General features: G+C 36.8%; 1 protein-coding gene across 1 annotated transcript; it reads right to left on the bottom strand.

The window, feature by feature from the left end:
- Positions 1-9,262: 9,262 nt before the first annotated feature.
- On the bottom strand, positions 9,263-14,351 carry LOC110092363. Its single transcript, XM_020816873.2, has 11 exons — positions 13,781-14,351; positions 13,560-13,689; positions 12,163-12,275; positions 11,870-12,069; positions 11,496-11,774; positions 11,256-11,314; positions 11,120-11,156; positions 10,952-11,023; positions 10,730-10,880; positions 10,213-10,353; positions 9,263-10,094 (listed from the first exon to the last, which is right to left on the bottom strand). The coding sequence occupies exons 2-11, from the start codon at positions 13,684-13,686 to the stop codon at positions 9,666-9,668; spliced, it is 1,608 nt and encodes a 535-aa protein (XP_020672532.1). The 5' UTR covers positions 13,687-13,689; positions 13,781-14,351; the 3' UTR covers positions 9,263-9,665.
- Between the last annotated feature and the right edge of the window lie 1,433 nt (positions 14,352-15,784).

Consider the following 15,784-nt stretch of genomic DNA (forward strand, 5'->3'; position numbering starts at 1 on the left):
TCCGACGAGATTCGCCCATCGCCATTCTCATCGAAAATGCAGAACATCTGCTCCAAAGATATCTGGTTGAAGCTCATCATTGCCTGTTGCTTTATATTGACTAGTTGAGTCTTTTGATAAAAGTGTTGGTGATGTGTTGTGCTATTTTTTGGTGCTTGGAAGGAGGTAAATTTGCGGGATATATAGAGGTGCATGCTTGTATGATTGTGTGTATTTGGATGTTGGCCTCACCGTGAGGGGAAGTTTTGGAGTTCAATCGTGTTTTTATAAGTTATGATAAAGCAGATCTATAAATCTTCATGTACGTGGGGAGCCAAATACGAAGAAATTGTTAGGTTTTATGGCTGTGAATAATAAAAGTCAGCGGTGAAAATAAAAGTACAGTTTGTGAATATAACTATACTTTTTACTGATCACATGTCACAAAAGTATGGGTGTCAATTCGTGTCAACGGTCGGGTTTCGAGTCGAACCTGATAATTGATCCTGCCGTAAACGGTTTGATCCTAATCGACCCGGTTTGCAAACGGGTCAGTTTTGTCAACCCAGACCCGACCCGTGGCAAGTATTGGTTACTTTACCAATCCGACCCGCGAATAGCTGTGGAGCGGAGCGAGACTGCAGAGCAGAGGCGGGTACGCCAAGTCCTGACGGATGCGGATTAGTGGCGGCACTCGTAGCGCCGCAGGCTTGCAATGGCACGCCCAGCAAGAGGAGGCTAGGCGAAGCGAGTTGCGCGTGCGGAATAGGGAAGTGATGGTCTGCTCGGGGCAAGAACCGGATGCTGCACAGAGTGAGGCACTGAGGTTGTGCGGGCTGGCCGCCTGGACCGAAGGCGGCGACATGTCGATTGCCGACACCTAACGCTATGACGAGCAGTACTGGCGGATCGGACCCGACTCAAACGCTCCCCTAACGTCGATGAGACCCACGCTGCGACGGTGCGTCCTTTGCGTGACACCTGTCCTGACGCGCGGGTGATCAAACGGGTCAATCGAGGTGTACCAGCGAGTTTCCGGTCAACCCGAACCCGACCCATTTAAAAACGGGTTGACCCGAACCTATTTTTTCGGGTTTAAGTGTCAAATTTTGACACCCTACTAAAAACCGAAACGTAATTGCGTGTTGTGTATAGAGCTCCTCAGCGGATATAATAATTCTCTCCCATATTTGAGCTATTTGTGTTTAAGACTAAACTATGATTAGTGTTATTATATATATTATATTATTTGGGTCCATCTTTGCTGAAGGAATATTATTCTGGTGTTTGTGTCGGACAATGTTTTATTGTGAAAAGTAGGTTCTCTGAACGTGACGGTTACAAACAGTGTGTACAGACAATTTGATACATGTCATGACACTTCTATATCCGAATGTTGGTTTCTTCTCATCCAGACTCTGACACGAGAATAATTTCTCTCATTGCTTTACTATCATCTAATTGTAAGGCAGACATCTTAAGTTTTAAATTGTTTCAAGTCGTCAGAGATTAATACAGTTATTTTTAAGAATTTTGAGCCCACCACTCCGCAATTCAAATTTCCAGTTTTTTTATTCTAATATAAAAATCGTCTAGGCCTGAAATTAAGTCCAAAGGAATAATCTAAAAAAATCAAAGTGCGACAAAATAATAGTAACAACTTTATATACATGATTATAATAAGGAGTCAAATAAGCTTACATGGTTGAAGTTTAGCACTATTTACTAACAGCGGAGATATATTACAAAGATAATCAATAACTTGCTAAACGATGATATGGGAGAATCACCGTCTACTTTCTAAAGAAGGATATATGTCAAGAAAAAAATCTAATCTTTTGATGTTTCTAACTAAACGAAAATGATGTAGCCTTAATCATAGCTCGTTGAGCGGTGTTTCTGATTCTTTGACATAGATTGTGATGGAAGGATTTTCCTCAACAAGCAGAGGTATGCGGCAGCAAGCCAAACCAAACGTTCTGCACGAGCTACTCGTTATTCGTTTCGATTAAAGCTCGTTCGTGACCGTTTATTTAACTAAACAAACCAAACTTTGAACAATATTTAAATACTCGATTCTAAAATAAACAAGCTTGAACACTAATGCGTTGGCTCATTTATGTTCGCCGAACAACATCATTTGAAGTCGTGAACAAGCTCGACATTAAGCTCGATTCGTATTCTATTTTGAACTCGTGAATAGCTTGATAAAAATAATTAATATTTGATTATAGAATTAATAAATGTAAATAATATAAATAAAGCGTCTCGACATTAAGTTGGCGAACATGCTCGATAAAGCGTCATTTGTTAAGTTAAATGACCATCTAAAAGTATAGCTCGTTTATAACTCGTTCATGTTTGCTTGTTTTAAAGCTCGATAAGCACTAAAGAACGAACTTGAAGCTGAACATGAACCGAATATGAACACTCATTAATTTAAATGAACCAACATGAACACAAATAATAAAGCTCGAAATAAAGCATGAACCAACTTGAACAACCTGATATTAAATGAATAACAACGATGAACACTCACATACTTGGCTCAGCTCGTTCGTTTGCAGCCCTAAGCAGAGGCTTGCATAAACGTTGATTGGATATGAGTTATCTCAAGAGAAGCTGAAGGCTTGATCAAATCAATGGATGTTGATGGTGATGTGCTACACATACTTATAAGAAAATTTAATATTTTTGGCAAATTTTGTGCGGATAGATTCCGAAAAAATGATCAACGAAAAATCCTAGCTGAATGAATGTCAGAAATAATGGAGACATTACTGGCAGAAATTTCCGGCCTGTTTTCCACCGGCTCCACTTAAGATCGCCAAATTTTTAGTAAAATTTTGTTGGAAATTCATCGAAATAGGCTGTAAGGCATCTCCAACTGAACTCCAAATGCTTGAATGACTCGCTTGTGAGCTCCAGCCGAACGGTAAAACTTTCGCTATTTGTTGCAGATGAACAAGGTGTGCGTCAATTTGGCGTTGCACTGTTCATCTTCCGCAATTTTTGGTATGGTTCTACCAACTTGCCAAGAAACGCACGAAAGAAGAGAATGAAATCATATTTTGATTATTCTACAAATTTATGTATTAATTTTGAACAATTAAATTAATTTTTATAGGATTCTCATGTATAGGATTTTTTAGATCACATTTTATTATGGATATTCGAAGTCAAAAAATTGGATGTATATTTTTTCATCCAACTGGTCTTCCAACTGTCTTCTTTCTCCTTTGCAGTAGCTTTAAACGGACACGAAGACAAGGTTGAAGAAGTGAAATGATTGGCATGCCCTTCTTATGTAAAATGGACAAGAGTAGCGTTGAATTGAAACTTGTTGCTGCCATAAAAGTAGGATATGGAAATATGATAGTTGCATAAATACATATATTATTTTTTCTGGAAGTTTTAAACGTTTTTTTAATATTATCAAATGGTCCAAATCAGGGGCCGAATCACATTTAAGAAGGATCAAAATATTATTTGAAGAGACAAAATGATATCCAAATATAGCATGCTTATAGTCAAATCGAGCGGCTCGCAAGACAATCCAACGAGCCCAAGATGCTAATTCTGACATCGTTAAGATTCTTAAAGCAGTTGAAAAATTCTCTATGATCGGGAAACAATACGAGGCATTTGATGGCAGCAACTCCAATTGCCCCGGTCATCTCTATATTACCGGGTGGTGTACCTCATATGAAATAAGTTATATTATAATACAACTAATTAAATATCTTCCTTATACACCTCACACTATTTATGAACCACCATGAATGTAGTTAAGGAGTAGCGAATACGGAAGAGCTATAAATATTGAGATGACAATCTTTTTTCAGAAGTATTAGATAGGACGCTAGATTTAGTCATTTATTTAACCTCAATCTATCAAAAGTGTAGTTTCTATCACTCAACTCTAATATTAGAATTAGCCAGATATGGACTAAATAACTAGCAAACTCATTTTTAAAATCCGGGAAGAATGAAAAATACAAGAGTAATTGATATCACTGAAGGCCACAGTTTATCTCTCAACACTTTCTATCTTCCTTTAAAATAATACAGTTAGTCTTACAAGAAATTATAAAGACTAAACCACTCCAAAATCATTGGCGATCATGTACTCATTTATTGCCTCCCTATATTTTACTCGTGATGAGGTAACTATGAAGAGTTCTCTCTAAAAGTACTTCTGAAACTTACATAATCGTGGACTGGAACGTCTTTTCAACATACTTAGCACTCAGCAACTAATTATCCGACATAAAATGCTCAACATTGCATTTCTGTGTGCTCAGAAAAAGGCAATTGGTACCCCCTTGAAGATGACCCACGGTGCCGTCCGGACACTGAAACCTTTAGCTGCACCCATCACGACTCTTGCTGACCATTTGGGACTAGTGGCTTAGTGAACATTCAAGTCTCTTCACTAATTAAGATGTGTCCCATGAAGTTATAACCTTTAATGCCAGCCAACCGTATGATATTGGCCGAATGTCGAGCACTCGTACATGCACACCCCATAAGTGAAAAAAGACTGGGTGTCAAGGCATGAGAAAATTATGCACACTACTATTCGCAACATGAACAGCTGTACATCATCGAACCACCACCAGACACCATCACGACCAACTTTTTTGATTCGAGTCATTCGACAGCTTAGATAATCGCCTATGTGATGTACGTAGGTTTACCGTCTACAACGCTTGCAAATAGAGAACTCGGAGTGTGCCGGAATTTTAAAATTTTGAGCCACTCGTGGCCTTGTGTTGAACCTCATTATTCGAAGCGCTTCGCGAATCCCGCACGAGAATCCACTCGCGGACGTCTAACGTACTTAGGTTTTTCGTAGCCTAGTATCAGCATGTCGCGACCCGCCAAGATTTCCCTTAGCCGGCGCGTGACTTACCTACCACGACTCGTCCGACGCGCTGCACTCGAATCATTCATTCAACTCGAATCAGCAAATCACATCTATAATAAATTTCTATTTTTCAAACTCACAACTAAACTGCTATAACAATCCTCTGTCTTTAAACCGCACTACCTTTAAATCCTAAACCTTTCAGGGCATTGACATGAAATTAAATACTGCAATATACCTACTAACTTTACATTCCAGTTTGATTTTAATTAGGACCCATTACCCTGGTGATTTGTACAGCGTGTCCCAAGCCAGCGTCATGCAGTCTAAATAAGATATAGAGCAAAATTTACTAATCCGTAATTTCCAATAGTTAATGTTCATCAACTTTCTATTTTAATTTAAATATTACAAATTATTAAAATAAATCTTTATATGTTTTAAATAAAATTTGTTAAAATAATTCTAATAGTTATATTCTTAATCAAAAATCATATAAAAAATTGGTTTTAGGCAAAACTAATTTGCAGTTAGACTAAAACCGTACAACTCTCCCCCACTTTACCTCCCAACTATTGATGAACCTTCCTTCCTCCCAAAACATTTCCAAAAAAAAAACTGCTACGATCTCCTCCAGTTTTTATTCCTACAAAAACCTCACCGACCGTCATCGTAGCCACCACCTGCCGGGGTCTTCCTCTCCAGTTCGTGAAACCAAAACCTCCTGTCCGCTCCCTCACTCTCTCATTCCCTTCTTAACCCACACGAAGAGGCCGACCCGACCTCCTCCGAGTTCGTCTTCTCCATTCAACCGAAATCCAGAACTCCCTATCTGAGCACTTCGATGTGCCCGCGACACCTCCCAAATATCGTGTCCCTCTGACAGTCCCAACCGAGCTACGAACGACTCCCAGGTGTCTCAACCTGACAGCCGTCACCAGTTACGTCTATCAAAGACAGCCCTCTCTCTCGCTTACTTCTCAGCATTCTATATCGCGAGACCTCAATGGTGGAAGATCAAAAATGTGAACTCCCCTTGTTCAAGTTCTACACGAGCCTAGATCTGTCGACGCCTTTTTTGTCCGCATAGAGAAGTCCAGTTCGCATTACCCAGGCGCCGTCGCCTTTTCCCAGAGTTAGCTTCACCGTTGTGAGAAGCTCCCTCATCTTCCACCATCTTCCACTCTCTCTACTGCCGACATGCGAGGATAAGGTTGAAGCTCCTTTACGACTCCAATTTTTCACTGGGTTTGATCCAGAGCATAGCGAGCTGCGATACCACCTGACGTTCGCCTGGAACTCTCTCTATTGTCCGCTCCCGGTATCTGCCGTATCTCACAACGTATCACATCTGAGTCTAACATCGTTCTGCGTCGGTTAAGTCACGGCAAAGCTTCCACGCTGTATTACTTTTCTTTAGGATTAATGTCGTTATCTCTTGCGCGTTATCTCCGCATTTTGGCTTTTGCTATATATTTTTATATTAAGCCTATCTGATTTGATAAGAAAGATATGGAATGGATTCATGTTTTTCTTAACTTGGTAAACTCAAAGAGATACTTTTGTTATTTAATTTTCTTGCATTGTAGTTGTTTCCACCTTAACAGATCTGTCCTCGGTTAATACTGTGAATAATTTATTTTTTGTTCTCTCTTATCGGCCAGATTTTTTATTTAACGAATACAACAATAGGATTGATTCTCTCTCTCAAATGGACGGCCGATATTGAATCCTACGATCGTGCACCGTTTGTTGGACATTTGGAGGCCTTAATGATGTCGGAATTTAGTGATCTTGGGCTCGTTGGATTCGTCTCGTCGAGCCGTTCGATTCGAGTATAAGCTCGTCAAAATCGGAGACCGTTTGGTAACTCAAATTGCGGTTTGAACTTTCCAACAGCGCTTTGAACCCTTGATTCAGACTCATTTGGGCTCGGATTGGGTTGATCTTGGAATCGTTGGGTTCGTATTTTCGAGACGCTCAGTTTGACTCTAAGCTCGAAATTAATTTTTGAAGTTTCCGAACTGATTTTGCCTCGAGATTCGTGCCCAATCAAGATAATTTTGTGATGACGTATCAACAGTAATATATTTAAAAAAAATTCAATTATTTGAATAAAAATTGAAGTTTTTTTAAAGAATAAACAAAGATAAAGAAATCAGAGTCGGTTCACCTTTTCTCATCTCCGCTATTTGTTCCTCTTCTCCTTCACCTCCTTCGAGTACATGTAGAGATTTGAACGAGTCTATAAATAACTTCTTTGCCTCCTTCGATGACGTTCCTTCATGTCGAATCTGAAATCTCACCTCCTCACCAGTCATTAGTTTGATCGTAAGTAATGACAACAACACAACGAGCTCGCTGCGAAGGTAGCCATATTTCTTTTGTTCATGTGCTTATTCGGCCAAATCAGTTGGGGACTAAATCCGCCCATGGTCACATGAATAGCGATACTGAATATTATTTGAGAAGTGAAACCTGCTGCATGGAAATGGAGCTGAACACTTTTTGCATAACTTTTTTGAAATTTTATCATCTAGCACTTATCACTTATAACTGATTTAGGCTTCATTTCAAATGATTTTTGACATATTTTTGTTGCTTTTAAGAAATATTTGCACTAAGAAGACAGCTTAGAAATCAATCAGAAAGTTGTCCGAAACGAAGCCTAAAATTTTGTGATTGCAAGCTTGATAACTTTTATTCAACTTGTTCAATTGGTGAGATGCAATTTTTTTTTTCCTTTAATTTTCTTTTTGTAATTACATCTCCCACACCATTCACTACAATCCTTCATCATCCATCTTCACCATCATCCATCAAATTCAAGACAAGGCATTCTCTCTCAATTTGCCAACAACTCATCGCAATTAATCATAAAAGCCCTCAGTTATCCGGCCCAGCTCGATACTACTGGCGTGACACATTCTGCTTGGTCTCTGAACGATAAATTGCGTTCGTCATCCACACAAAATAATTTCTCCTCACCCACATACTCGAATCTCATCCCCATATCATTATCTTTTACTCAGACACTCATCCACACTCTTGCATCATCCTCCAGGCATTGATACCTCTATTGTAAGCACAATCACCATTAGGGTGCCCTTAGATTTTCAGCCCTTCATAGCACTCCCATGAAAATTATATTACTTCCACACAAATTTTTATACCTTCATCGCCTTCCCATCTTTTGGGCCATAGCATTAACATTCTTTGGCTAAGCACTCTCTACCTCCCCAGTCCACAAAATAATTGCCTAATCAAATGAACATCTCCACCTCCTCAATTAACCCATCCATTATTAATCCTAGTCACCCCCTATTTTTTCCAAGTATTCACCTCATCCACTCCTTTGAAAGGTCAAAATTAATGCCTCCCATCCCATTATTGCCACCATCATTCCACTTAGGTGGTGAAGTCCATGATTTGTCACATTAAATAAACGATTTCAATCATGAATAGACATTGGTTGGTTTGAAATTGTGATATGTAGGTTGTATGAGCTTCGTTTTGGGACGATTTTTTTTTTTTTGCTTTTTAAAGTTGCTTAATTTTTTTACTAAGAAGCTGCTTTAAGAAGCAATAATAAAGTTATCCTAAACAAAATCTTAGGCTATATTTGGGACAATTTTTTTACTGTCATTACAGCTACATGTGTGTCATATTATGATCCAAAATCTATCATAGGCATACATGAAATATTGACGAGAAAGCTCACTTTGGCATGTACCCCTTGATCTTGAGACGAGAAGCCGCATTTATTGGCCTGAATCTAGGCTATATCAATGTCATAATATGGAACTTTGTCAATAAAAAGGACCACCAAATGCCTAATGTCAACAACTTTGTTAATAAAAAGTCAACAATCAAGTAGGCAAAAGTCAACAACTTTGTCAATAACAAGGATCACCAAATGCCTAAGTTGACCTCACTATATTAACATATCAACAACAATCAAAACTAAGAACTTAAGCTTGGGTTGGTACCAAATGCATTCCGAACTCAAACTCTCATTTAGGATAAATTATTCTGTGCGGACACCGGACAGTCCGAAGACCAACCAGAATGCGCCATGTCACCCGACACCCAGTACTACCGAGTACCGGTATCAAGCAAAAAAATGGCGTGACGCGTTCTGATTAATCTCCGGATGACATCAGGGGGACACACAAAATAATTTTGCCTCATGTAGACAACCAACATGTGACTATTTTTCACTTTCATATATCATACTTCAATTTGTTATTGAGCTTAATCCAGAGCTTAATATTTTAACCGCAAATTAGGAATCTAAATGTTGATTAGAACCCTGATTCAGCTCATATAACTACAATTAGAAGAGGACATTCTAGCATTTTACAATATTGCTAGGAGGTTTTGGTAATCAACACCTAATTAAAGACATATAAGTTCAAGGAAAATAGTGAAATATTCATTAGCATTGCAGTTGGAATTCCTAGTTAAAAAAGGAAGGGACCAGACTTCACTTTTTCCTTATACATGAAGGTTTATGTACATGCAACTCAAACTTAAATCAAACTATCTCATGATGTATTCTACCTGAAATAATGGTTAGATTCTCCAACCACGTGGTTATATAAAAATAAGAGAAGAAAATATTTGAAGGAAAGGGCGGACGATATCCTTCGGATCCATCTCCATCCCTTGAGAAGCCTACTTGATCATATTGTTGAATCAAAACAAAGATGAAAAGCTCCTACTTTGATCTTCCTTTTTAGGCATTAAGTGTAATATAACTATATAAGTACCTCTTCCTCTTTATCAATGATATTCATCCATACCAGTTTCCTTCTCAAGCCTTGCGTTCTACGATACCTCTCTGCTTCTGATGCTTGGAAACAATTTCTGCACCATTTTGTGATGGATTCGTAACTATCATATGTAGCTTTACTGATCGAACTGTAAGAAATTCACTCTTTTGATGAGCTTCTGATGCATAGAGAAGAACAAAAAGCACCGAGATAGTTGAAAGAGTTGCCAGCGATGCCCAGCACATGTGCACATACTTATTCAATGGCTTGCAGTGGTTAAAAAGGATATCAGAGAAAGCATCCTTGACTAATTTGCAATCTGCAAGGCTCTTCATTCCTGGATATGAATCCAGAATATCCTGCATGGAATCTGTATAGAGTTGAACTTTTCCATAAACGCTTGCAGGTATGAATTCTCCAGGCTTGCAGGCTCCGCTGCTGCTCCCCAAGCATGCAAACTTTTCTATGATCTTCATAAATTGTTATGAAAACTTAGTTTAGTTTATTTCAAGTTTCAACCAGTTCTGAAAAACTAAAAACAAAAAAAATCTATGAGAAATTTGATCATACAGATGAATACAGACTCGCCTTGGGTATGTCGCCTATTCGTATAGTTTTAGAAGAACAATTTTCTGGATGGTAGTAGTATTCAGGTGGCCCAGAGAAAGGATTGCAGATATATTCTAGCTTTGAAAGTGATAAGCTCAGAGATGTTATGTTTGAGTTCACCTGCAGTTTTTCAAATTGTTAATTTACCGTTAGTAACAGCTACAAGGTGTTTTCTATAGCTTGATTTGGCATTTTATACTGTTGGAGACAATAAATTAGTTAAATTGATAAACTAATAGATGTTATGTTTGAGTTCACTGTAATTTTTTCAACTTTTAATCAATTAGTATCAACTGAAAGTTAATTTGTTGAGGCAAGATGATTCTTTTCTAGCATGATATGCCATTTTTTATGATGTTGGAAGCCAACAAAATTGCAGAGCAATATTGCAAAAAACTTTGTGCTTCACATACAAAATATGCTGCATAAACACTTCAATCAGAAATTAAATTTACATTAATGCATATTTTAATCCATATATTCCAGAAAGCAGCACCTGTTGAATTAAATCATAAATTCGCTCTCCAACATCACGGAAGATTGCCTCAGCTGAACCATGGTTATTGCATGGGAGTATTGTACTCAATGTGCTCGTTTCTGGACTCTTTCTGTATTCATCTAAAGCCAAGCATATGTCACCAGCGAATCTGGAGGCAGTATATAAATGTTTAGTAAAAGATAAAAATGTATGATTATTGAAAAATATAAGAAAACCTACTTTCCAAAGAAATAATATAGTCCAGAGTAGGCCCAAAGAAGGAATGTAATCAGCCAGCAAAGAATAATAAGCCTAACATGAAGCAATATTTGGTTGCTGAGTCATTTCAATCATAAATAAATTTATGTTCATTGTGAAGCAGAATCCAAATAAACAAAATAGTCTTACACGCAAAGTGTTTGGCAAAGCCTGAAAGGTATCAATGCTGCAGATAACACAATAATGCGAAAGTTAGCTTTTTATATTTGAAGTTAGTTTGCTTTTTTTAATGTCTCAACTTCTGCAAGAATTCTGTTCCACTTACCCAGCAATAAAATGATGACAAGCAGGTTTAGAATAACGGTAATAATAGTCACAGCATTCCTGCAACAAAGTCTAGCTCATTCATGGCATATCAATATAAATGGTTCAAATAATTTTATCTAAAGTTTCGTCCAAATAGCTTTCTTACTGCTTCTTAAAGCAACTTTTGAAAATTTTGTACTAGAAATCCAAACGAAGCATAATACTTTTTATTTGTTCTTGCTCTTATTAAGATTCTTACAGTATATCAAGCCCCTTCGTAACTTGTTGCAAGGTTTTCTCAGCCTTCATCTGTATGTTGCTCGCCTCATGATTAAGCTTCCTCGATGTCAGCTCCAGACTGCTAGAGTCTTCCACGTTTTGGCTAAGCTGTGTGTCATTCTGCAGCACTTCAACAGATTCTGAAACTGTACTTATCGTTCCCGATGCATTATTCGTGGCTTGTACTACGATATTTTCGATCTCAATGGCTCTTGAATGGAATCCAGTACTGCCTTTAAGTGCCACTCCAGATGCAATTCTGTCAGTTATTAACAGATTATTAAAAATTTCCTCAGACTTTGAAAATTTGATTTTGTTTCTGTGGTGATGATATCGTACAAGCATGCTTCTTACATTGCTAGTAATGTAAGTAGAGCTACAACGTGCAGAGACCAATTGTAGCCATTCTTAGAGACGTTGGTTCTCTTTTTCTCACTTCTACCCTTAAAATAGAAGATAGTATATGAGATGATCAAAACTGAAGCACAAATAAGACCACTGATGAGCCATGCCACTGCAATAAAGTACCCAAATTTTCCAGTGAATATAGTTGACTGGAAGATGAAAAACATATAATATATCAGTTTCAAATATTCCATGATTTGCTTGCAAAAATAGAGCAGCAGAAGTTAACAAATTGTTCTTACACTCCAATAATGCTTGTTTGTGATATTAAAGCCTCCTCTGTATTTTTTCAAGTGATCCAAAGGGTCAATCCTTTCGGTTCTATGGGATAAAGCAGATTCTCGAATGTTGTCACCTTCCAAGAAAACAAAAAACAATAGCCTTTTTTATTGTTTTGCAATGTCAAAAATAAAAGGAAATGTTATGCAATTAAAGAAGACATATCTTACATCCTTAAGCTAAAATTAACTCAGAATATCATGATCCAATTTTTTTTCTGAAACCTTCCTATCCATCCCACTCAAGACAGCCATGTGTGGAAGAATAGATCGAGATTTCCAAAACAAAATACCATTAAGCAGGTGAGTGTTAAATGCTAAAAGATATTTGACATAATTGATGTTAAATTTTAATAAAACTATTGATTAGAAATGCTTGCTCCAAAACGTAGCGATTAAAGATTAACTAGTGATATAATTAAGAACATCAAAAACATATTAGTACTCATTTATGATAATAATTCCTAGAATTATCATCTAATGGTTTATGAGTAAGATACATCAGAGCTCGCCTATTATTAACTATTAAGAAAGATAGAGTTGACCTTAAAAAATGATTAAAAAGTACTAAAAATGATTTTTTTTATTAGAATCAAATGAAAATTTGACTCTTAATAAGACAGAACGGATATAAAGGATTCATGTAACCAGCCTCATGTAATGGTATAAAGGCTTGTTATCATTGTTGTTGTTGTTTTTAGTTTATGAGTCTGATAAATTGAAAATTAGATATTTATGAAAGTTAAATAATGATTACTAAAGATTTTAATCAAAATCATTAAAATTTTATTAATGCTTAACAATACAAGCTAAGCTTAATGTCTAATTGATTCAATTGATGATCTTATTAGAGTAAATAATAAAATCCACTTCTACTCACCCTTTCAACTCCTACTCAAAAACCTGAAACTCTCCACAACTAATCAGGTGAGGGAATCACAACGAAGATCACTAGAGGAAGGTATCAACAGAGTTGGCGACATGCGGGGAAGAGGAGTTCATGATAACAGCTTGCGCTAAGGATTTTGAGTTAAATTTGTGGATTTTTAGGATTTTCTACATATGAGATTTTTAGGATTTTCTTTTCTTCTCCGCATATGATTAAAAATTTTCTTTTCTTCTCTGCAAAGACAGCTATAAACAGCACCTACGGCAACCCCCACTTGCTTTAGTTTTCATCCATCAATCTCCTTTTTGCTTTTTTAAAGGAGCCATTTTTATGTTCATATAGCCCAATGTGAATCATAGCACCTTCAAATTCATCCACACATTAAATGAACTTCTTAAAACTAAAAACATAAAACCGTAAAAAAAGAGAACGAAGAACAAAGTTAAAAAAAAAAATGCACAATATGACAAACCTTGTTCATCAAGAAACAAAATTCCGTTCTCTCCAACTCTGCGAGCCACCACTCCTCTCAAAAACACCACCGCAAGAAAGCAAAGCAGTACTGCAGCTGCTTCTACTTTCCATTTTCTCATCACCATAATCTGTTGAAACAGTCAATTCCATAACTTCACTGCAAAAGCCAAATCCCACAACAAAACAACAAAACAGATTCATATTAAAAAAAAATATTACCTCTATTTTTTTTTTAACTCAATAGCCAGAGAAGGAAAATAGTTCAGCTTAACTTCTCTCCCTAAAAACAAAGCTCTTTGTGAGCCAAGCCATCCTTAGGCTTCTTTTTCCCCCCTCTTTCAATCCATAACGTTGTAATATAAATAGAACCGAGAGAAAATAGCCTCGGATGCAAAATTTGAGGTTACTCTCATGAGACGAAAGCTCACATAAAAAGCTGAATTTAGGTTTCTTATGGTAGGGGTAATGGATCTAATCCTAAGAACAAAATCCAAGCACGAAAGATAAAATTCTGCAAAGGATAAATGATGAAAAGCAAAACGAAGTAAACAAAGATAAAGAAAATGGAGAGCTTGCGGCTCGCTTTTTATCATCGCCTCCCTCGTCAGGAAGGCCTCCCACTGAGGAATTTCAAGTGTGAACACTTTCTGCTGTAAAAGGAAGAAGCCAAAAGTTTCCAGTCGTAAAAAAAAAACATTTTTTTCCAATAATTTTTATAAATATCAGCACTTCCGAGCCCTAAACCCTAACACTGAGCTTCTCATCGCGGCGGAGATTTCTCTCGGCCGCGAATTCGTCCACGAGAACGCTAACAACTTATTTATTATTACGAATAAGTTTATCGGAAAAAAAAATTTGTCGGATGTCCGAATCGGACGCATTTTTTGTCGGATCTTCCTTTTGGAAATTAAGACTATTGAGTATTGACTAATATCAATATAAAATTTATAAATTATGTATCCCATTTATTAAATTTTATTCAAATTTAATATAAAAATAAGATATGTTTTTGCAAAATTATTTTAAGAATATATTACATTTTTAGGATAATAAGACATGTATTTTTTATTTTGACATTCAAAACTAAAAATTATAGCATTATTAATATAAAATGTAGATAATTCAATCATTTACCATTTTTAAATCAAATGACTATTATTTTATGTCAATATTAAAAAAAAAATCTAAGAAAAAGTTGCATAAAAATATCAAGATGAGATTTAAATCAAGAAGGGCTAAACAACATTTATTTTGCACTTAGATTAGTGCAATTTTTTTTTATATCATATGAAGTACTAATCTTTACTCAAACTCTTAGCACACTAATTTTTTTAACCAAAAGAGAATTTCATTAGATATAAAAATCATTACACCAGAGGGCCAAAACAAAAAAAAAGGCCACAGAGTATAAGATTACAGCCAGAGGAATGCAAGAATTGTCAGAGCCAAACAGTCTGAATGCAAAAAGTCACAAAGACTCAGACCGCTACTTGGTTGCCAAGCTTGGGTCATCCAAGGAGGAAAAGAGAAGGTAATAGCCGAAATTCAAAAATCCACCAAAATGGATAGTGAAAAATTCCACCTAGGTTGCCAACCAAGCCATGGCCATCCAATGTGCATGCAGGAAACCTACTTCATCATTATCCTTACCTGATTCCAGCGTCGCAAATAATCCAAACCCAAAAGTAATCAACAAAACCAAAGCCAAAAAAATACCAAAAAAGAATAATCATTTCTTTTTGGACTTACGTTTTATAACACTCTTTTTGAAAAAATTAGCATCTGCAATTTGAAGAATACTTAAGTCAAAATTGTCTTGAGCCTCCAATTATAACTCATTAGTTTCATCCCCTCCTGCTGAAGAATTGACATCATTTAACCAATCACATTGCCCCAATGCATTGTCCCTAGCAAGGTGAGCTAACATCCCCACTATGAAAATAATAGATAAATGCATATCAACCAAAGGCCCCCCAACTCCATCTAATCCTCCCCATAACTCACATCATCCACCAGTTTGTTCGAAACTCAAGCAACCCCTGAAGCACGAGTAGAAAACGAGATCCCACCCGTAGCTAAGACGTAAACACGATCCCCAAAGTCATCAGAAAGTGCAATTTTACCCATGTTAACATCAACAATACGATCAGGAGTGTCACTAGGACAAACTAACAAATTAAGTAAGCAATTGTTAGATTCACCAACTTCAATAACATTCTCAAT

Source organism: Dendrobium catenatum, unplaced genomic scaffold (assembly GCF_001605985.2).
Source record: "Dendrobium catenatum unplaced genomic scaffold, ASM160598v2 fragScaff_scaffold_389, whole genome shotgun sequence".
Classification (NCBI taxonomy): Eukaryota; Viridiplantae; Streptophyta; class Magnoliopsida; order Asparagales; family Orchidaceae; genus Dendrobium; species Dendrobium catenatum.